The sequence below is a fragment of the Camellia sinensis genome, chromosome 2, assembly GCF_055761805.1.
Source record: "Camellia sinensis isolate YWXY chromosome 2, ASM5576180v1, whole genome shotgun sequence".
In the NCBI taxonomy this organism is placed as follows: domain Eukaryota; kingdom Viridiplantae; phylum Streptophyta; class Magnoliopsida; order Ericales; family Theaceae; genus Camellia; species Camellia sinensis.
Genome location: NC_138962.1, coordinates 73,529,653 through 73,553,648, shown reverse-complemented (window position 1 = coordinate 73,553,648; position 23,996 = coordinate 73,529,653). Strand labels below are relative to the sequence as shown.

The 23,996-nt window shown below is 32.3% G+C and overlaps 2 protein-coding genes and 1 long non-coding RNA gene across 3 annotated transcripts; 1 reads left to right on the top strand and 2 right to left on the bottom strand.

Annotated features, from left to right (window-relative positions):
- Nucleotides 1-4,669: 4,669 nt before the first annotated feature.
- Nucleotides 4,670-6,148, bottom strand: LOC145819596 (uncharacterized). The gene is made up of 4 exons (XR_014360345.1): nt 5,979-6,148; nt 5,251-5,392; nt 4,997-5,166; nt 4,670-4,749 (listed from the first exon to the last, which is right to left on the bottom strand). It is a non-coding gene; the product is annotated as an uncharacterized LOC145819596 (long non-coding RNA).
- A 5,515-nt stretch (nt 6,149-11,663) lies between these two features.
- LOC114297963 (putative high mobility group B protein 11) lies at nt 11,664-18,941 on the top strand. Its single transcript, XM_028242440.2, has 5 exons — nt 11,664-11,791; nt 14,172-14,334; nt 14,540-14,683; nt 17,236-17,462; nt 18,339-18,941. Exons 2-5 carry the CDS (start codon nt 14,235-14,237, stop codon nt 18,636-18,638), a joined length of 771 nt encoding a protein of 256 aa, XP_028098241.1. The 5' UTR covers nt 11,664-11,791; nt 14,172-14,234; the 3' UTR covers nt 18,639-18,941.
- A 2,628-nt stretch (nt 18,942-21,569) lies between these two features.
- Nucleotides 21,570-22,070, bottom strand: LOC114297958 (B3 domain-containing protein At5g26805-like). Its single transcript, XM_028242435.2, has one exon. The coding sequence runs from the start codon at nt 22,068-22,070 to the stop codon at nt 21,570-21,572; it is 501 nt and encodes a 166-aa protein (XP_028098236.2).
- Between the last annotated feature and the right edge of the window lie 1,926 nt (nt 22,071-23,996).

The following is a 23,996-nucleotide window of genomic DNA, read 5'->3' as shown; positions in this document are numbered from 1 at the left end:
CTTGCCGTCTTAATTCTAATTTAGAGAGAGAAATGGAGCATATGTTTTGTCAAGAAGAGGTAGAGCATACTGTCTGGGAAATGAAGAAGGGGCAAATTTTTTTGATAACTTGATATTCGGCTTAAAGAATTGAATAATTTAAGTGATTAATCTCACCATCTACTAGCGGTAGCCCCAAATTAAAGCCAGGGCAAAGCCTTCGTATGTACTAATTCTAAAAAAATTATTTGTACCTAAGAATGTATCGAACCTGTGATTATGGAGGGAGTACACTCCCAAGCCAACCCTTGTGGGTTAAAGAAAGGGTGAATAATATGGTACGCAAAATTTGAAAAAGGAAAATACTATGAGCATATTTAAAACTATTTGAAGACGGAAATACATAGTTTGGATTTTAATTTTATGAGTGTGGATTATATTAGTGAGTATTTGGAAAGAGACTATTTTAGTTGATTTTTTAGATTTTTAAGAAAAAAATATGTAGAAAAGTAGAATGAGTGATATGATTAGATATTTTGACTTTTTGATTATTTTAACCAAAAAAAATCAACAGCCATTTAGTTTATATATTTCAATTTTTAAATATTTTTTTTGTACTCTCCATGAGTTAAGCAATTAAAAACTCCATCCATATAGGTTTGTTTTTTTTTTTTTTGGCTTGGGCTTCCATGTAGTTTAGTTACCAAAAAAAAATAAAATTTACATTTACGTTACAAAAGTTTTTATTAATGAGGGCATTAAATGCTGTAACTTTCTGGCATTTCTCATTTTGAAATGGTGAAATGTGAGTGATAGAAATTGAAAGCAAATAATAATAATTTATAAAATCTATCATTATTTAAAAGTTTCAATTAATATGGCTTGAAATATATGGAAATTTGACGTCAAGTACTTACGATATTTTCATTGGACGATGACTCAGAATTTAGCTTACCAAAAAAATAAGGATTTGCTTAGTGCATAAATTATTATTATTATCTTACCAAAAAAACTTTAGAATTTGTTATCTTACCAAAAAAAATTTAGAATTTAACTTTTATAACAAAATAAATTTTTAATTTTGTTAATTTAAATATTAATCTTTTAATCTGTTTCAATTTAAACCCTCAACCTATTTTTATTACACTAACAGAAAAAATAGTATTTTAGTCATTAAACTCAATATAAGTATTCATAAAATATCTAAATTATTATATTTCATTGAGTTTAATGACTAAAACACTCCTTTTACTATCAATTTTTCTGTAAAGAAAATAGATAGATAGTTTAGAATGAAGATAAATTGAAAAATTTAGGATTTAAATTGAAAAAAATTAAGAACTCAAGATTTATTTTGTTACAATGGTCAAACCTTAATTTTTTATTTTTTGTAATTCTTCCCATTATTTTTTTGGAGAAGGATCCCCTCTAGTCCAGATTTTAGATTAGAGGGTTCTGTTTGGGCACGTGGGGCCCACCATGAATCCTGTTTTGATGATTCAAACCGTTCGTTTTATTGGGCACTGTGTGTATTTCGTCCACAAAAAAAATTAAGTAGATCCGATAATTATAACTTATTTAATTTATTGCGTTTGTGACTAAAAAAATGTATGATTTGTTTTTAAAGATATAATTGTTGTCTATTTTTTTAGTGAAAAATTAAACAAATTACAATTATCGGATCAACTTAATTTTTTGCGTGGATGAAATACACGACAAAATGAACAATTCAGATTATCGAAACGGGAACCCATGGTGGGTCCCACGGATCCAAACAGTGCCCTCTAATTCAAAATCTAGAGTGAAGGAAATCTTCTCTTCATTTTTTTTTTTATCAGATGTGATATTTGAGTTCAAATATTATCCATTGATTGTAAAAAAAAAAAAATTAAAAAATCTTAATATGACAGAATATATTCTTCTACAGAGCTTTCTACGGGACGTATATATTTTTAGATTCACACATACAATTGTGATAGAGACCCTTACACATATATGACCTCACAACCCCCACAAGGTTCTCTCCTTGCAGTCTCGTACTTGCGCTCGTCCTTGCAGGCTTTCGGGTCTACTTTTAGGCCTAATTTTAATAATCCGAACCGTTCATGTTTTATGATTTATTCAATATATCATACCTGTAAAAAATCAAGTTAATCGGATATCAGAAAGCATATGTTCGAAAAACTGTTTATTAAATTCTTTAAAAAATAGTTTTTAGTTCAATTTTTCGAACATATACTTTCTAATATCCGATCAACTTGATTTTTCACAGGTATGATATATGAATAAATCATAAAATATGAACGGTTCGGATTATCAAAATTGGGCCTAAAAGTAGACCCGAAGGCCTGCAAGGACGGGCGCAAGTACAAGAGCTGCAAGGAGAGGATCCTCATTCCACACTTTTATCCCAATCACTCATAATGTGGGGTCTACACATACATGAGTGGACCCCACACACACATCAAGGGCCAAGATCAAATTAGGGGTCATGAAACCTGCAAAAAAAGGGTCCCAAATATTTCTCTCATACCATTCATTGAATTCTATCAAATAAGATTTATTATGACTATAAAATTATTTTAAAAAATTGGATATCTATCTATCTATCTATCCTATATATTAAGCAATAGGGGGTTTTTAACTCCAAGGCTTGTGGGAGCTCCAATTTCTCAATCTAAATTTTTTGATTTTGTGATTTAAAAAAAAAAATCTTAACATTTATTAACTTCTCCCAACTCCCAAGTCTTACCATTATAATAACACTTTAATGCATTAAGAACAAGCATAAAAAAAAAGGAAAATGCTAGAGGTCCCAAAATTTTTACCAAATAAATGACCAAATGTCTCATATGGGTGTGGGGCCCACAAAATTGCGGACCCCACACCCATGTGAGACATTTGGTCATTCATTTAGTAGAAAATTTGGTGTCCCTAGCATCAATACATATGAAATCCTTGAAAAGTCCCAACACATATAATTATTATCCCTCATAATAACACTTAAAAAAAAAAAATCTTAGCATTTATTAACTTCTACCAAGTCTTACCATCATAATAACACTTTAATGCATTAAGAACAAGTATAAAAAAAATTCTTTGAAATTCAACACATGAATTCCTTGAAAAGTCCCAACACATATGATTATTATCCATCATAATAACATTTTAATGCATTAAGAACAAGCATAAAAAAAAATTTCTTGAAAAGTCCTACACATATGATTATTATCAAAATATTAAACTTTAATATAATATAATAATAAAAAAGACATTTAATTCCTTGAAAAGTCCAACATATATGATTATTTTCAAAATATTAAACTTTAATATAATATAAAAAAGTAAAAAAAGAAGACATTTAAAAAAAAAAATTTAAAAATCACAATTCACATATATAGATAATTGTAAACACAATCCATGCATAGCACAAGTGATATGCTAGTATATTATATAAGTAAAAGGAGATTTCGTGAGGAGCATTCTGAGAACTCCAAAATCTCATAATAAATTTGTAGATTTATTGAATTAAAAAATAAATTTAAAAAGTAGTATTGGCTAATCCATTAAAGTAATAGTTTTTAAAATATTAATAATTTTATAATTTATAGTTTTCAAAAAGAAATAAAAAAAAATATATGTTTCATATCTTTCTAACCTAATCTTCTCACACTAATTTTTATTTCTTTAAAAAAAAATTAAAACTTACTTTTTACTATATTACTATATTATTCATACCATATATAAGAGCATACCCATCTCTTCTCTTATATTACCTCCTTACTCAAATAAGGAGTTTTTCTGTCAAAACATATCCCCAACAGTTCCCTTATCCAACCCCCCAAATAAAAGTATTGCTACAGTGACTCCCTACAAATAGAGAGTCACTATAGCTCCCTCATATTTGATAAATTCTTATTTTATAGGCGCGAAACTTCCGGATGTCCTGTGAGAGTCTTGGAGCTAGAGAAAGAAAATATCCAAAAGGGTCGACCACCCGGATGACCGCCCTTTTGCTTTCCAAACTTCTTGCTATGCTATGTGGTCGACCACCCGGAAATTCGGCTTTTAGCGGCGTTTTAGTGTCAAAAACGCCGCTAATTCTTTTTGCGACGCTTAGCACCAAGCGCCGAGGACGCGGCCGTCGCTATAACTTTATGACGTTTTAAAAACGTCGTTATATTAGTGTAGGCGGCGTTTTTAAAAACGCCGCCAAATGTCTTACTTGACAATATCATGACGTCATTATGATATTTAGCCACATTTTTTAAACGCCATCATATCTTTTTTAAAAATCTAACTGTTAATATTTAGGGTTTAAGTGGCGTTTTTAAAAAAACGCCGTGATATCTCCTTTTTTCTTTTTTTTTGAAATTGTGCTAATTTATGTGATTAAACTAAAAAAATACATATAATAAAACTGAATAACACTAATATGAAATAATAACTTACATTCAAATAGCAAATGCATCATTAATTCACTTTCCCATTCACCAATCACCATTACCCACAAAATAACATATCCACAAATATTACATAACAGTAGGGTGTGAAAATACACCATTAATATTTAAGAATACTTGGTTACATAACAGTCTCATATCCAGAATACAAAATTGCTATCATTTGATCAATTTTCTTTTCATCTGTTAGATTATATCTGTTTTCTTCACCCCCATTCATTAGGAGACAAGCATGTCATGTTTGGTTTCTTGGCAAGCTCTTCTTTCCTCTACGAGTCGTCTCAGCATGCTAACAATGTTTTCTTGCCTGTGAGACATCTCAGTTAGACAAAACATACATACAGAAATATTTAAAACTGTAAAACATCACTTCCAAATTTACGCCTTCATGGTAGTTGTTGGTTTGTTTTGAAATGAACCAACCGAGAGCCAAATATCCCTCCTCCCGTTATTAATTTAGACTAAAGCACAAATTTCAAAAATTGATGATTAAACTGTAACATATCGGATACTTTAGATATCATTAGTTTACTTGACTTAAAAGCAACATGTACTTAAGAAATAAGTTGTTTACTTGGAAACCGCGGTGGTAATTTGTTCCGGGAAAGTTGATAGGCAGAGAAAGGGTTCCCAACACCAGCTTAAAGAATTCAGGCATGAATTCCCCAGACATTGACTCCCATTCAATACTTGCAATTTGGTTAAGCGATGACAAAAATGCCATCTGAACAAACAATGTGCAACATAAGTACCTGAAAAATAGTTCAACATTGTGAAAAAAGAAAAAGAAAATGACTAAATCAAACACCTCTTTGGTTTTTTGTTGAATGTCAATGAGTGTGTTGTTCCAATTACTGAGGTGGCACCTCATGAAGTCATCAAGTTTGGACAAGAGTTGGGACCTGATGATGGAGGGGCACAGGAGAGAAAGCAAAGCAGCTCTGATGTGCCTGTGGGTGGAGCCATGAACAGTAGCAAATATATATATGTGGAGCTGAGGTTTGATTATGATAAAATAAAAATAAAAAAGCGACACGACAAACAGAGATAGCTGCCCCATCGCTTACATATTCATAGAAATTAAAGCAACAAGTCACAAATATATATAACAAAAATATCTTTATTCAAATTTAATTTAAGTTAGATATGTGGTCGAGTAATTAATGCCAACTACATCCACTATACCTCAACAACTACAAAGATGTTTAGTCATATATATGTCAAAATGATTTGATAAAAATCTCGAGACATAAATTTCATATGGCTAGAAATGCATGTGGTAGAACGATATGGCTAGAAATAAAAGTAAACAATATATATATACTCTTGTTTATTATTCTTAATTTTGAGGTGAATCACATTATAATCTTATGTTTTTGTGAGTGGGTGTGATTTATACTCTTGTTTATTATTCTTCTCTATTTTTTCATATCTCACCTATCTTGATTAGGTGTTTAGGTGTTTAGGTGTTCTACAATTCTTAACATGAACAATGCACAAATATACTATGCAAAGCATGTAAAACAGGCTACTTACCGTACAAAGCATCACCCTTCTCAGCATGTTCAAATTCAGAAAGGGTTGCCAGTATAGAGTGTAGCTTAACTCTTCCTCCATGAAATCATTAAGGTATTAATAATGAAAGGAAAGCATCACCCTTCTCAGCATGCTCATTAATCCGAGTGGAGTTCCAAAGCTTCAAAACCTCTGGAACAAAATTTCAATATCAGAACCTCTAGAATTTATCTCATCTCCCATTTCCCATTTCCCATTTCCCATTTCCTGTACATCCCAAACTCTTTAACAGTCACCAAAAGCTACATAGGGAAACAAATAGAATTTAGTTTGTTGTCATATTAGAACAACAAAACTCTTTATGTATCTCTATTGAAAAGTTCAGGAATAAACTCATTTCTATCATTTAAGTAATGGAACTGTTGAAGCTGACAGATTCTAATTTTCTCTTTCACAAATCAATGTGTTTCTATCCCCATTAGTTTTGAGTGACTTTTACCCCCAAATTTTATGGCACTAAATATGAATTGATAAATTAGCTGGTAAGAAAAGCAGATGGGGTCTCAAAGACTTGCAACCATATCGCCTTCCTCACCCATAGCAACAGCTGCACGTACAGCTACCCATCTTATATCATGGAAGAAAAGCTTGTGCCCATTAGGAAGAGGTTGATAGCAATCATTCTCTCCATGTTTCAAAATCTTTTCATAAATTTTTTGTAGAAACAACCCCCTTTCTAGAAAAATTTCAAAAACTGTTTTAGCACAAAACGAAAACTAGGTGTTTTGAACTTTATATTGTATTCATTTCTAAAATCACAAAGAAAAAAAATAAAATGAAAGCATTTGGATTATATTTTTGGAGACCATATTTTTGGAGACCAAAACTTTCTAGTTTCCAGTAGATCAATCAATCAAGTAGCATTAATCTAAAATTGAGGAATTCATGAACCAACCTGGACAGTTTTATGATTCCATTGACATCGTGAAGTATCTTGATAACCCTTTTCTTAGATCAAGAAAGCCCAACCATTCCAATGATTCCCTACTCACATTACAATTCAACATAAAGAGAACAATCTTCAGATATCACATTATTAAATTTAAGATGATACACTACACTCACAGAAAGTTTTTTAAGAGAAAATAAGCAATTTTCTGCATAGTTTTCAATCCACACAGCAGATATTTGAATTTTACATGTGCTTTTAGTGATAATTTCTGTGAAATTGTAAACTAAGAACAAAACTCTCTGCTTTTTTTTTTTTACCCAAACAGCCATTTCAAAATTCACAAGACATCAAAGAGTAATTTGAATTGCATCTTGAAGTTGAACATAGTGTGAATCTAACTGAATTCATATGGGGAAAACAAAAAAAAAAAAACAAACAAACAAACAAACAAACAAACAAAAATGAATGTGAGAAATAGAAGAGGAAAGTAGTAGTACCTCAATAGCATTCATGGTGGAATTGAGGAAAGTTAGAAGAGCTCTGGACCCAAGATCATCAAAAACAGAATGGATCCGATAAATCCATATACCAAAGTTCAAATTTTAATTGCTTGATGAGATTGAGAACTAAATACATGATATGACCAAACCAATGTAAAAGGTAAAAGGTAAAAGGTACAATAGATTTTTAATTACCTAATATGCTCCTGCTTCTTTGCTAGAGTAAACCTAATTTTTTGGAGATTAGTCACTAGAGTAACTGGTAAAAACGAAGGTTTTTTATTGACTATCACTTGGCAACACAATTTCACTTGAACATGTGTGTTTAATTACCTAATAATTGCTCTTTATGTAGTAAAGTGGAGAACAAACCTTTAATGCCAACTAAAAGCTACTATTCACAAATAGATATATATATATATATATATATTTCAATCTGTGCATGTACATTCAAAAGAAAAAGGCCAACTATGACTAAAATGTGTATTTTTTTAGACAGATAGGGCTGTTTGGTTTAAAAGAAAGAAAACTAATGAAAAAGGAACTAGGTGGAGAAGAAATATCTGAATGCAAAACAGAGTCAAAAAAGTAAAACTTCTCTCTTTTACATTACACCCCTCCAACTTAGCAGCTAAGCACATAATAGTAGTAGTCTCACCCTGCACACACACAACACACACACACACACACAAAATACCAAACTGTAAACAAAAAATTTAATAAATTTTTCATAGCAAAAGGAATATTTTCATTTTGAAAATTAAAAAAACAGAGAAAAAAAGCAGAAAACGGAGTAGTAGAAGGTTGGAAACTAACCTCATCATCATCCTCCATGCTTGTTTTCTCGCTTCTTAAAAGCTGATTTTAGAAACAACAAACAGGCAATTCCAAGCCCAAAACCAGCCGCTCCTCCCACCACAATAGCGACTGTCCTTTGTGTATTTTGTGGGTTTTGCCCTGTCCCTATACACCCACATCAAACACCATACAGTATTTAGAACTTGACTTACTTTTACAAATAAGAGGAGAGAGTAAGACAGAGAGGAGAGAGAAATAGATATTCCCATTAACAGTCTTTGTTTGAATTGATTGATTTGTTGAGAAATTGATAAGAAACAAACAAACAAAAACAAAAACTCTTCTGTCATGAAAAATAGAGAGAAAATGATCAATTATGGATTTCATTTATCACCAAAAACAGCGAAATTGGGTGAAAAATAAACTGATTGATTACGTATTAATACAAAAGATTACCCACTAAAATATAAATAAAAAAATAAATATATCACATACTCCTTTCGTATTCATCAAAACAAAAGCACCAAAGCACATAAAACAGAAAGTTCAATCATTTCTTTTATTTTCTCATTCCCCAATCCAAACAATTCAAACAGAGAGTAATAAATGTAGCAACATATAAATGCATCTATCTATATAAATTTCATATTGAAAGTACAAGTTCATATTGAGAAATGTATCTCCACTTTACTACATAAAGAGAAATTCTTTATCATATTGAAAGTCGAGCACTCAAGAAAGTACAAGTTCATAAAGTGATACAAGCATTACAACCTGTCATACGAACCATTCAGATCAGTGTGGCAACCCTTGGAATCACATCACAAAGCCTTGAAACATAAAGCGCAATCATTACATGATGCTATAAAACCATTTGGGAGCAAGAGCACCTGCCCTGTATCCACATTTACATCCCTCAATGAGATGAGGAACATATATTGGCTTCATTGCTCGTTTTGAATGCAATCAACAACATAGCTCAAAACAAAAACAAAAACAAAAATTTGTATATAGGACCAAAAAGTCCAGGATTCAGAAGCAGAAATGGATACCAATTTTACCTTTCTAGATCCCACCAGTTTTCAGAACCGGTCCATCTTGAGGAAAGAAAAGCATCGGCAGGAACTTTGCACGACTTAAAACAGTTTTCACATTGAGACCATTGGATCTTTTCACTGACACAGTTTCAAAATAGCATTGGTATTTACTTGGCCCAAAACGATGTAGACACAATAACAAGTCCATTTAAAAGTTGTAACAAGACCTTAAGATATGGTATAGTATTAAGAAATATAAATGAAATTCAGTTTCAAGACAAAAGAATGAAAGAACTAATGTTACATTCCTAAAATGGAGACCAAATATGGATGAAAGTTGTACCAAATGCCCATTATGAGCAAATATGGTGCTATTAACTTTATTTTATTGGCTGCAAATACGGTGAAATTGTTAACAGGCATCGATCTTGTTAGATTTCCCTATTTCTAATTAGATAACCAATCACTGTTTCAAATTAGATTTCAAATATAATTCTAAAATGCTCATCTTTGAGAAAAAACTAACGTCAATCATTTTTTATTTTTTATTTTTTTAAAAAGGTAACGAAACAACTGTCATGCCATTTGAACTGCTCGTAGGTAGTAACTCAAAGCTGGGACAATGGAGTTCCTACACTAGTATGATCCCTAAGACACTGGAGAACCTACTACACTACAATGCAGTCACAAGAACTCATGACAATAACCAATTAGTGATCCCCAAGACAAAGGTAGCCTTTATATAGTCACTGCAAAGTCCCTTTCTCTAGTAATAGTATGCATTGCAGTAAACAACTACTTGGTCATATCATGGCAAACAATATGCTGTGAAGACCAGCCATGATATTGCTCCCATTATTTGCACAACTACCGTGCACGTAAATACAGAGTCTCTAACAAGGTAGCCTACTTAAAAGAGTATTTTTCTGAACTGATTCATATTAAAACCATGTCAATTAAAATTCTAAACTAAATCTCCGCAGATTATTGCTCCTAACAAACAAATTAATCGTTACAAACAACTCTGCACTCAGTTCTGATACAAATTAAAAAAGAAGTACATTCAACATAAAAATTTCAAGTTCTAAACTTTACTTTAACAATGAGATTCTTATTTTATTTTATTTTTTATTTGTAGTCTTTGCATTCAAAGAAAAAACAAGAATTAATTTAAAATAGATTATCACACATCGCTCGAATCCATTCTCAATACAAAGTCAACCAAAACACCACAAATCCAAGGCAAGAAAAGCGTGCAATACAAAATACAACACATTTAACCGGGAAAGAAAAAAAAAACAAAAAACAAATTGACTCCAATGACATCAAAAAAGTAGTGAAAATACAAACAGATGGGAAAAAAAATTTCAAATCATAAACATATTTTTTGAATGAAAAATCTCAAATCTGAAACATATGTTTTTGAATAAGAAATTTCAAATCTCAAACATATTTTTGAATGAGAAATCTCAGATCTCAAACATATATTTTTGAATGAGAAAACTCAGATCTGAAATCTTAAACATATGTAAACCCTAGGAGAAGAATCGACGGAACGAAGAGCTTGAGAGAGAGAGAGAAAACGAAATTGAGATTGTAGACGGTAGTGCTCACCTTAGTCAACGATGCAGATGGTGGTGGCGGTGGAGCTTCGAAATCGAGAGAGAGAGAGAGAGAGAGAGAGAACTTCGAAGTCGAAATCACTCTGAGATTGGATCTGAGATGAAACCGACCCGCAGAAGGTTGAATTGTAATCTCTAAGACTGAAGGGATTAGAGAGAGAGCGAGCGATCGAGTGAGTGAGTGAGATTTGAGGGATTGGTTTCTCTGACTCTGAATGTTTCCCAGATTCAAAATGAGGTCGCAGAGAGAGAGAGAGAGAGAAAAAAAGGGTTATGATTCTCACAGAGCTACAGAGAGAAGGGGAGGAATATTATTTTAACACACGTGAAGGCGTTTTAAAAACGACTTCTATTCCTTAAATGGCACCGTTTTAATCAAAATAAAATGCGACGTTTATAAAACGTCGTTAAAGGTTAGAAACAGTGGTGTTTATAAAAACGTCGCTAAATAAACGCCGTTAAATTCTATATTTCCTACAGTGCTTTTATCTCGAAAGCAATGTAAAACGTCACATTAAATGTTACCCATTCCTTTGGGAACTTGGGTTTGTAATAAAAAGTTAAAAAGGGATTTTAAGTTGTTATATCCCTCTTTTTTTTCTTTTTTTTTTCACGTATTTTTATAAAAAGTTAAAAAATCAATTAAAATAGTTTGAATTTTCAAACAGGACCCAATCACCATAACATTACTATTTTTCTCGTGTTTAAATTGAGTTGTCTTGTTTTGTTATAAACAAAAAATTTGAGTTGTCTAGTGAAAAATGAATAAGAAGAAGAAAAAAAAACTGAGTTATGCATTGAAGGGTTTTATATTTTGATGAAAGTTGATGAAATATATTAATATGGCAGCTTTAATTTCCGGCATGCAAGCTTGGACTTATATATATTCTACAAAGAAGTGACTCAAAGAGGAGGATTTCATCTGGTAAATTTTTTTCTTTTTCTTGTCATGAAAGAGGACTTGTATATATATTTTTTTCTTTTAAGTTTCTATATGTTTTTTTTATGAAGTGTATTGATGAGTGATAATGTTTAAACAATTGACATGTGCATGCTTCTCTTTTAAAGAATGTAATTTAGTATAATTGTTGTATAATTACATTTTGCATGTTGTATCTCATCATGAAAAAAGTAAAAATATTTTATTAATTAAAGGAAATGTAAATATAATCCTGCTATTGAAAAAAAAAAAATTGTTTTAGCAGAATTCTAATTGGTTTTGATGATTAGTAGTTCTGTTATGTTGAGAGAGAAAACATTTTAACATTCTTGGTTTTGATGACTTTTGGCCTTCCATTTTTTGTATACACCGCATATACCATTGATGCTTTCACCTTTTTGTTTGGATGAACAATGATTAAAAGAGGATACATGTGACTTTTTTAGTTCATTCGCTTTGTATTTAGAGGGGAAGTTTATGTATTATATATGTTTTGTAAAGAGTAATTTTGGTTTCTCACCACTTTTGGTGAGAAACAAAACTTAAGTTTTGATGGATATGTCTTTCTCACCATTTTTCACCTCATTAATCATCCAAACAAGTGATGAAAACCCTCATTCTCTCCATTTCTTTTCTTCTCACCAAACTCTTCAATCCAAATGGAGTGGCGTTTATTTGAAGAATATTTACATATCAGAAAAAATTAAAGAAGATTGTTTTGTCAAAAATCATAAAACTACCTATAAATTTACTGTTAGAGATTAAGAGAGTCTGCTAGGTTTTAAACTGGGCATAAAAAAAATTTTCAAGTAGTTTTCTGATATCAAAGCATGTCTGAAACTCGTACAACTAAATTGAATTTGTATATTGAATTGTTCAGTAAAAAGGAGCTATTTTAATTCTCTCTTGAAAATTGAACTTCTATTCTTCAATTTATGAAAAATTCGATTCCATTGTTGATTTAATTTTGTATGGTAATGATGGAGAACTTGCATTTTGGCCTTTTTTGAACACTAGGGTCTGGGTCTTATTGTGTTGGCTTCTCGCATTCGTGAGATCTTACTCTTGGTGATGTTTGTGTGCTTTGCCCCAAAGGTTTTGAGCTTTATTGTTGTTTATTTATCTTAATTTTTGTGGTAAATATGAAATTTATTGATTAAATTAGCAAGATATGAGGAAAGGCCATCCACATATTGTAATCCACATATATTTTTTTTACACTATTTGGGATACTTTCTATATAAATTATCATGTTTCTCGATTGAGTGGCTTGGGAATGTCATCACATCAATAACTCTTGTTAAGCATGATTAGTTTTGAAATAACTCCATTAATACTTGAATGTCATGCCCTAGGTTGACTTGCCATGAACATGCCATGAACGTATATTTTCGAGCAGAAAAAAAAAAAAAAATAGTGGCTGCACAGTGGTTGGAGGTGGCCAGAAGTGGTTTCTTCCGACAGGATGTGGTTGTCGACTGCGGAGGTGGTTGCTGAAGAGGGTTACCGCTGACGGTGGCTGGAAGTGGGGGTGATGAGCAGTGGTTGGTGGCCAGAGGGGGGTGAAGAGGGAGAAAGAATGAAAATTTATTTTCTAAACAAGTGAAAACAACTTTTTTTGCAAGAATTTAGTAAATTTTGTAAATTGTTTACATTTTTTTTGAAATCGAAACTAGATACCAAACAAGGTTCTGTTTACAATTTTTAAAATTTTTGTAAACATAAACAGAAAACTATAAACATAAACGTTACCAAATGGGCCCATAGTTTCTTGAATACTAAGTTAAACATGGTTTCCAAAAATTGGCATGCTGCTTGAGTGTCCTTTGGGCGGTGTCAAGTGGTGTAGATCTATGTTTTGTATGGAGCCCACTTGAGCACCCACCTGCACATATGCAGAGACAAGGCACCTGCTTGAGGAATCATCAGGTGCTCATCGAGCAGCTCTCTGTAATTTTCAAAAGAGGACCATGTATAGGTCAAATGAGTTGAATTGTGACAATAAAAACATATGTCCTAGAATAATGCAACATACTATAGCCTATGCTGTAAACCTTGACATCCTATTTTGTCTACAGAGATTGTTAAAATACTATCAGTTAATACCTAATATGGTTAAGGATGGGGTCCAGCTTATGTCCTGGATAGTGCATTCCATTTTTTTTTCATAAAGGAAAATAGCTATTTCCATAATTTTGATGCATGTTTAATTGTGGCCAGCAAAGTGTTTGTGTTGCAAGAAACAACTACACGATAATTTTCCCATGCCTGTTCCTTCTAAGATAGTAAATGGGCTATATTTTAGATTTAAACTTACATAATTAATATGTGTACTAATGTGACAAATCCTTTGATCTACTTTTAGGTTTCTCAAGGTGGGAGATGGAGTGAAGTTGCATCGACCTTGAACTCAAAAAGCACTGTTTCAATGTCACCAATTCAACTCCAAAGGCTTTATGCAAGCCTCCTTTACCAGTTTGAGCAAATATACCATTACCGAACTCCTGTAAAAGTAGCTGCTGCTTCAGGTACGTAAGCTGCTCCTATTGGTTGGGCCAAATCTCTATAGGACGTAACACTTGTAACTGATATTTTCAGGGTGCTTTGTTCATTTTGAGATTTTATTTTTGTCATTCGTTTCAATAACATTCATAGATCTGGCTTTTGTCATTTGTTACTCGGATTTGAAAGATTAGGATTCTGCTTTCAAACTCATTAGAATAAAATCTGCAGGACATCCTTCTGGTATGGAAAGCGGCTCGATAGAGAAGCGGAAGCATTGCGACAGTTTTCACTTGTCGACAGTTCATTGTGGTACTGAGGATGGTCCAACTGCAAAAAAGAAGTGCAATGACAATTCTAACCAATTGTCAACAGGTCCATGACTGTTTCCTGTTTAGGATAATGTTTCCTATATTCTAGAAAGTATTATAATTTGTATTTCTTTGCTTGAGCTAAATCACCCAATATACCACAATCAAAATAATTTTGATTATCAATAAATCAAATTATGTAAAATTTCATACTTTGGTGGAAAAAATGAAAACAATATATTAAAAAAATGAAATAAATGTACCTGCTATAATTTTGACTCTGAGTTTTTCGTTAATTATTATTATTATTATTATTATTATTATTATGTTTCCAAGATATATTTGGTTTCTTTTATATACACTAGAGGCTAGCACACGCGAGGCCTATGCAATTCATGTAAGTAAGACTAAAAACAAATAATAAAAAAATTATATCATATTATGTGTGCTGATCAACTTGTAGGAATTGTTTTTCTTAGATGGAAGGTCTTGGTTTCAAGTCTTGTGCACTTCTCTATTTTTTGTTTTGTTTTAAGGTTCCGTTTGTTCTGACGTAAAATGTTTTACACAAAAATATTTTACTCATTTTCTTTTGTTTGGTTGAACAAAAAGTAAGAAAAACATTTTTTATGGAAAATATTTTTGCATCATTTTTCTAAAAATGACTCGCGTTTAAAAATTTAGTAACTCAATTTTTGCAAAGTTGACTCTCACTCGTCACATTTTCAACACATTTAGCCTTTTCAAATAAGTATCTTAGTTCCATTTAAAAAAAAAAAAAAAAGTATCTTAACTCACTAAAAAGTCATAAATGATACTTTGTTGAATCAAAATTTCTCTTTTAGACAATAAAATATTTTTGTTTCAAGGCTCTATTTGTTTCAACATAAAATATTTACACAAAAAAAAATGTTAATGTTTTTGTTTTTGTTGTTTTTTTTTGTCGACACTTGAAACAAAATTATTTTATTGCCAAAGAGAAATTTGATTTAGACTTTTTAGTGAGCTAAGATATTGATTTGAAAAGGCTATATGTATTGAAAAGGTAGTGAATGAAAGTCACCTTTGTAAAAATTAACTTACGAAATTTTTAAAATTAAGTCATTTTTGAAAAAATGATGCAAAAATAATTTTCTTAAATACTTACTTTTTGTTCGACCAAACAACAGAAAATGAGTAAAATATTTTTAACAAAAACATTTTATGTCAAAACAAACGGAGCCCAAATGTCATAAGAAATGAGAAAAATGTAGTATAAGGAGAAGCAAACGAAGGCTTGGACACCAAGTCCAACCTTCACTTTATATAATAGTAAGTATAGATAGTATAGATGCATACTACATAGTGAAGACGTAATAAGTGGGGCCCTCCCCTCCTATACTTTGAGGACCTAGTTGAGCACCTAAGGTGCCTAATGGGTTGGGTTTTTTTTTGGTTTAACGTCCGAATTCTGGATTTTAAACTCAACTTCTTTAGTTATACAATTTCATACCTTATCCTAACCTTGGTAATTTTGACTTACATACCCCCATACTCAACTATACCCTATCAATGATCTCCAAAAAATATTTTCTATTAGAATTAGGTCGGGTAATTTTTCCATCCCTTTGAGCCGCTTCTGTTTAGAAGCAAGAAAATATTTGCATGTTATCTTTAAATCCATGGAAGCATAAAACTAGTTTCCCAAAACTAAATTTGTGGGACTATCTTTATTTTTTCTAATTGGATGTATAAAATCTAATTCTTTAGCACATAAATACACTCCCGGAATATAGACACGTGGTATTCCTTAGTATTATGATTGGTGGAGAAGGTAGGTAGGTGAGGTATTGTGTTGGGTGATTGAGGAACATGAGGAGGCATAATAAATGATGATTGGTTAGCTAGGGAGTAAGGACGCGTGGTATTCTGGGAATAGTTTATAATTTCCCAATACTAAAGGGTTATTTTGGATGACTTAAATAAGTGCACTTTTTATCTTTTTACGAAAAGATGTGCAGAAAAGTAGAGAGGTGAAGTGATGAAAAAAAGATAAAAAAATAAAAAGATAAATTATTTTGGTATTGCCAAACTTGGCCTAACTTTATATCATTTAAGAAAATTCGGTAGATAAGGAGTCATTCCTAAACTATTTTTATGAATTCCAGAATTAAGTAGTGCGTGATAAACTTTCCTCCGAGTGAGTTAACACACTGCTTTTACCTGTCAAAAATCATTCTTTATCTGAATAACTTCTAATTCCATGTCATCCCAGTGCCCAATAGTTCCTTACTTCTGGATTGGTTGCCATACAAAAAGTGTATGATGTCCGTATAGATTATAAAGGATTGCACACAAATTTATTGATTTTGGAAACTTCAAATATTCTTATATTATATCTGTACTTAATGTTTGCACCAATCCTTATATTCTAATTTTTGCCTCCTTTGTTCTTGAATTGTGGTGGACTGCTTATAGAACTCCAATATTTTTTCACAATGCACAATGATCCCACAGCTAAAACACCACAAAAGTATCAAAATTAATGTTCAGTCAGTCGTTAGAGAAACTGTGGTTTGCTTTATCATTCTAAAGAGAGTGTGTACAGTAGCTTCCGCTCATGGTTTTTGAAAACAGGGGCTAAGTCAGCAGAACAGAAGAAACCGGTCGTGCAGACATCACCAAAAAATAAGGATGTGAAAAAAGACCCAAAGGCTCCAATACGAGCAAGAACTGCATATCAGATCTTCCTCAGGAAGGAATGTGAGCGACTGAAAAAGGTCCATGGGGAGAGCTCAGCAAACCGTAATCTCCGAACCATGGCAATAGATGCATGGAGGATTCTCTCCGAGAGTGATCGGCAGGTAAATTATCTGGAGGGGACTAAATTGTTTATAAAATCAGTGGCCTCAGCACATCTTTGCTTCTGTTTTTTTGGTTTTTTTTGTTTTTAATGTACTTGGACACATGTTCCCTTTGAATTGATAAGGTTGTCGTTAGAGGTAAATGGCATAGTAATCTTGGGAGCAAGAATGTATCCTTGACATTGCCAAGAAATTTTTTAAAAATGTAAAACATGACACATGGGAGACACATGCAAAATATATAATTTTATATAATATTAAATGCGATATATGATATGAGGATAAGTAATTATTATGTCATAGATATGAATATTTAAGTCAAATGAATTAGTTTTTAAAGTCTGGAGAAGGAATATATGTATATATATACATTGTTTTTGTTTTATCATTGGATTCCAATTTATTTAATTTAAACTTGTATTGTGTTTTATGTGAGTCTAATTGTTGGAAGAATAATGCTTGGGACTCCCTTTTGGGGGTCACCCCCTCACCCCCCTTTGTCACGTGGCGGGTGGTGATTGGAGGAGCAGGAAAAAAAAGAAAAAGAAAAAGAAAAAATAACCAATGAGAGAGAGAGGGGGTCAAAGGGGGTGGGGGAAAAAGGGGATGAATCATTGTTGTTGTTGGAAAGTGTTTGATGAGTGTTGCGTTAGTGTCAGACACGGTGTGATTGAGTTTTGTTTATTTTTTAGGCAATATGCACAAATCAAACTACCAGATTGGTTTAGTTTTATCCTCAGTCTTCTGAACTTTCTTTTAGAACAGTGCGTGTTGATAACGGGATAAGTGATGCAAGACACTGGTTGTTCTCTCCTTATATTACATGATATCCAATCCAATTTTCAATGTCAATTTGTTCCCTTTCTATATTTACAGCCATATCTTGAAGAATTTAGAAAAGATAAGGAAAGATTCAATCAGGAAATGACTGCCTACAAGGAGCAACAAAAAAACGTGCCTAGCAATTCAAAACCAATCGATGGTAACTCCAACGTGCTGCAACTGACAGATGGTGAGTACCATGTGACTTTGCAATCTGCTCCTGGAAGCTTCTTCGTGCCAGACGAATCTGTATTGGAAATAGCGATGAGATCTATGAAGAATGCACGACCAAACGACCCCATATTTCAGATTAACTGGGATGAGTACTGTGGATCACTTGATACACCCAGTTAAAAAAGAATCATCCTGTTCCCAGAGTTTTGGTTGCTGGTTTTGGTTTTGAAGCGTGTAGCATCGTTGCTGCTGAGGAAATATGTGTACTTGGTGTTCTTCTTTGGAGGTATGTTGTGTATGTTTAACATTTTATCCTTGGAGTTTGTATAGTTTAACTGTATTGTGTATATACTGAAGACCTGAATGCTTCTGTGGAAGGTGGTGTGGTGTTTATGGGACTGTTGCATATGTTAGAGCATCTCCAACGGTAATAGGCATTTTACCTATTTAAACATTATTATAAAGTATATATTTTATTTTGCCTATCAACTATTTCATGCTTTTACTCCAACCATGTTTTTTATTTTAGCTATTCATCTAAATACTATTAATTTTATAAAATGTCACATCAGCAACAAAGATGGAGAAAAATGATCCTAATGATTAAATATATTTTGCCTAGCCTTGAAGGCTAGCTACATGTAGCTAGTGAATGTGAGTTGAGCTAAAATGCCTAATCATATACCTAGTGCATTGGAGTTGAAACAAATGAGTTATACTAGGTATTTTGACCAACAAGCATGATATACCTAGTAGGTTGGAAATGCTCTTAACATTTGGTTTCTAGGAACACAGAAACCGATCACTGACCACACCACTATCCTCTATACGCCTCCATAATTCATTTTCTGGTCCCCACTTTGGGCCTCCAAGGATAATCCGAACTGTTCATTTCATAAACCTTGTAATGAAAACCGTTTGTGTAAAAATTTATCTTAATAGTATATCCATAAATAGATGAACACATCACATTTTAAAATGGACAGTTTAAGTTTAAACTGATAGTTGTCATCCATTTTAAAAAATAAAATGTAATTTGTTCATGAGTTTTGTCATGTTTGGCGAAGCAAATTTTTTTCACAACTAATCTTTATTAGTGAGGTTACGAGATGAACTATTCGGATTATCGTTGTAGGCCCAAGATGGGGCCCACAAAATAGAGTATAGAAAATAGTGGTATGGAGAGGAGCCATTCCCCAGAATCGATATAACCCTCTCTCATGATGTGGGTCCTACCTTTTTGTGGATCCCACACTCCCACTTGTGCGTCTAATTCTGGGGTTGGTTTCTATGCAAATAGAAGTACTGATTGTTTCGGTATAGTTTGTTTTATGGAGTTTATATGGTTCAACTATATATATTAACAATCCTGCGTGCCTTTTTGGAAAGTGTTATACATATGAAAATGATTTTATTCTTTTATTTATTTATTTATTTTGTTTACCGTGAAAATTTTCAGTGGCTTGTAAAATTAGAAAAATAAAGAAACAATTTGACAGGGAGGAAATAATTTGAATTTTTTGACTTTCTCCATATAACAACAATTCATTTCCATATTTTTCTTTGTTTCCTTAACTTTGATATGCTCTTATTGATTGCTCTTGACCTTTTGATAATAGTTATCTTTAAATTTCCAAATTATTCTGATTCCCTTCCCAATTAAATTTCAAACAAACTTCTCTCTATTCATTTGCATTTTTATTTATTTTTTGACAAATTTTTTTGTTAAGTAAAATTTTTTGTTTTGGTATGTTCAATGGTATATTAACTAGTGTAGTGGACACTTAAATAGTTTGAAAGATTTCCTCAATAACTTGTAGAGTGGTGCTACATATATCAATTACTATATTAGTTAGTGTATAAACATATGTTATAGCATTACAATTTCAAAACTATGGACCCCACCTATTATACAAATTATAAAGATTCAAAACTAATAAAATTATCACATCATCTTTTAGTATACTAATTGGTATATCAATTGGTGTGTATAGCTTTATTCTAACTTGTATGTATGACTGCTAGTGTTTCGTTGTGTTTGTGTTGTATGATTTGCATATGGTAAAAAGATTAATGTGATGGACCCAACTTTCACTAGTTCACTTGAAACCACGCATTGATGTTTGGGAGGGATTTAACTTTTGTACTTAAAATTTGTGTTCGTAACGGTTAATTCACTGTTGACTATTAGTTAAACTCTTGTTTGTAAGGGCTAATTCGCTGTCGACGATTAGCCACAAAAATTGATGTTGGGAAGGGATTTAACTTTTGAATTTAAATTCGTGTTCTCAACGGTCGGCGATTAGCCTGCAAAAATTGTTAGGGAGAGATTTAACTTTTGTAGTTAAAATCGTTATTGTGACGGTTAATTAACTGTTGACAATTAGTTAACCTCACACAGTTATTTCAGTGAATAGCCCACAAAAATTGATGTTTGGGAGGGATTTAACTTTTGTACTTAAAACTCGTGTTTATGAAAATTAATTTACTATTGACGATTAATTAAACTCGTGTTCATCACAATTTGCACATTGTTGACGATTAGTTAAACTCATGTTCATGATAGTTAATTCACTGTCAGCAATTAGTTTGCATAATATATCATTGTCAACATTTAGTTAAACATGTATTACAGTTAATACACTGTCGACGATTAGTAAAACTCGTGTTTGTGACGATTAATTCACTGTCGGCGATTAATCTGTAGAATTTATTAAGGTAGATTGCTTATCTCCATAATTTAACACCTATGCAGTAATTATTAAAACAATAACAAACACAGCTGTAAATTGAGAAGGCTCCAAATTGCGAATGCTCTTTAGTTATCGGGAAAACCTAAGTACTATGTTTCAGATTCAGGAAACAACTCTCAAAATAAACAATCATTATGTGTTTAATATAATTCATAGGTAGAAATCCTATCAAATTTCAAGACAATCAAAGATTTGTAACAAAAATAAAATCAAAATTCTGTGTTCAACGGAATTCAGAGCATAGGAAGAAACCCTATCAAGTTCAAGACGACAAAACAGTTGCAACAAAAGTAGAATCAAAATGACAATCTAGAGATCCTAAAACAATGGCCTTGCTAGGTTAACATTGTCAGGATCATCAATCTTCAACCTTGTTCAAAACAGAGAATCGGAGAGCCGATGATCCGATATCCCAGTACATTCCGATCAGCATACCAACCTTGAGTTCGCGCCGAACCACAAACTCCTTGATCCAGCAAGCATAAATGTAGTAGTTTTCATCACTTGACCACTTCCTGAGAATCAACTTGTGGTCAGTCCTAGTGTCCCAATCACACACCACAATCGGAACCTGCTCGCCATCTACAATCACCTTCGCCACCGTCGTCGCATCCCAGTACTTGAAAATGTGATTGTGAACTTGTTCGGGGCTCAATTCAAGGCTCCCGAAATGGCCAACGTCGTTGGCAGTGAGAACCTTCTTGATCTCCCATGGAAAAATATGGAGGAGGTGAGGTGGGTCAGCTTTTGTTTCCACCACCTCCCACCGGATGGCGTGGGGATCACTGCTGCCTGCCCTCTTGTGTTCCTCCTCTTCTGCTTTGGACGGGAAGAAGTGAGATAAGATTGTTTTTCTCATTTTGGATGTGATGAGAAAAATACCCCAAAATGTGTATGTGTTGTGAGAGTGAAAGGAATTGAAGGAGATTAAAGACGGTGCATGGTGTATTTATAAGTTGATGAAGAGGGAGGAAGATTTTTTAATGTGAAATTTCATAAAAAATCAATGATGAATTTTACAATTTTGTCCAATCCTACATCTAAATTTGGACTTTGTCCTTACAAGGAGGCTAGGACAAAATTGGAAGATGAAAAATGAGTAGAATCAGAAGCGAAATTGGAAAAAATTTGCTAATCAATGGTAATAAATTTATAAGATTTTGCCATATTTTACAAGCAGCTTGGCTCAAAATGCTTCACTCACTTAGGGAATGTTTGGGGTGTCCTAAATAAGTGCACTTTTTGTCTTTTTGGACTAAAAAGTTGAGGAAAAAAATATGAATGTTTGAGTTAACTTTTTGACTTTTTATGAAAAAATGTGTAATAAAAAATATGAAAAATTGGTTTGTAGAGGAAAATTTGAATTGGGAGTTGTGCCGCCGTAATTATTGACTTTTGGTAAATAGTGTTAACTTTTTAACTTTTTGAGTAACTTTTTGACTTTTTGATTTTTTTAAGAATTTCCAAACTTGGCCTTATTATTTATTTAAATAATAATATATATTATTTAAAAAAAAAATATTTGGGAGCACTAATTGAGCAACTCCAATTCACCTATAATGACATGGAATGGACCATGTGCAGGGACGGACCCACGCTTCTCATCCCTTCTCGCTCTATTCTCTCTCTTCTGCCTTATACCGGGTAAAAATGATGGTGCTATATTGGGGATGTAGCACAGTTATTATTTAAATATAAAATTTGTAAAATGTGTTATATATATTGTAATACTAAGGGCTTGTTTGGAAAGTTAGGTTTTTAGCTAAAAAATCAAAAAGTCATTACAAGTTATCAAATTATAATCTATACTTTTTGCATGTTTCAGTAAAAAAAATAAATAAATAAATAAAAATTACTAAAAAGGTCAATTCCTAAACAAGCTGACCGAGCTTAATTATCGAATCAAATTTGTTAATCATTATTGAGTTTCGAGCTGAGTTCGAGTATGATTTTATTAACAAGCTGAGCTGAACTTGATTTGAATTAATTTTTGAGCCAAGTTCAAGCACTACAAATCTCGGCTTAGATCGATTGACTTGCCGTCTTAATTCTAATTTAGAGAGAGAAATGGAGCATATGTTTTGTCAAGAAGAGGTAGAGCATACTGTCTGGGAAATGAAGAAGGGGCAAATTTTTTTGGTAACTTGGTATTCGGCTTAAAGAATTGAATAATTCAAGTGATTAATCCCACCATCTACTAGCGGTAGCCCCAAATTAAGGCCAGGGCAAAGCCCTTGTATGTACTAATTCTAAAAAAATTATTTGTACCAAAGAATGTATCGAACCTGTGATTATGGAGGGAGTACACTCCCAAGCCAACCCTTGAGGGTTAAAGAAAGGGTGAATAATATGGTATGCAAAATTTGAAAAAGGAAAATACTATGAGCATATTTAAAACTATTTGAAGACGGAAATACATAGTTTGGATTTTAATTTTATGAGTGTGGATTATATTAGTGAGTATTTGGAAAGAGACTATTTTAGTCGATTTTTTAGATTTTTAAGAAAAAAATATGTAGAAAAGTAGAATGAGTGATATGATTAGATATTTTGACTTTTTGACTGTTTTAACCCAAAAAATCAACAGCCATTTAGTTTATATATTTCAATTTTTAAATATTTTTTTTGTACTCTCCATGAGTTAAGCAATTAAAAACTCCATCCATATAGGTTTGTTTTTTTTTTTTTTTGGCTTGGGCATCCATGTAGTTTAGTTACCAAAAAAAAATAAAAATTACATTTACGTTACAAAAGTTTTCATTAATGAGGGCATTAAATGCCGTAA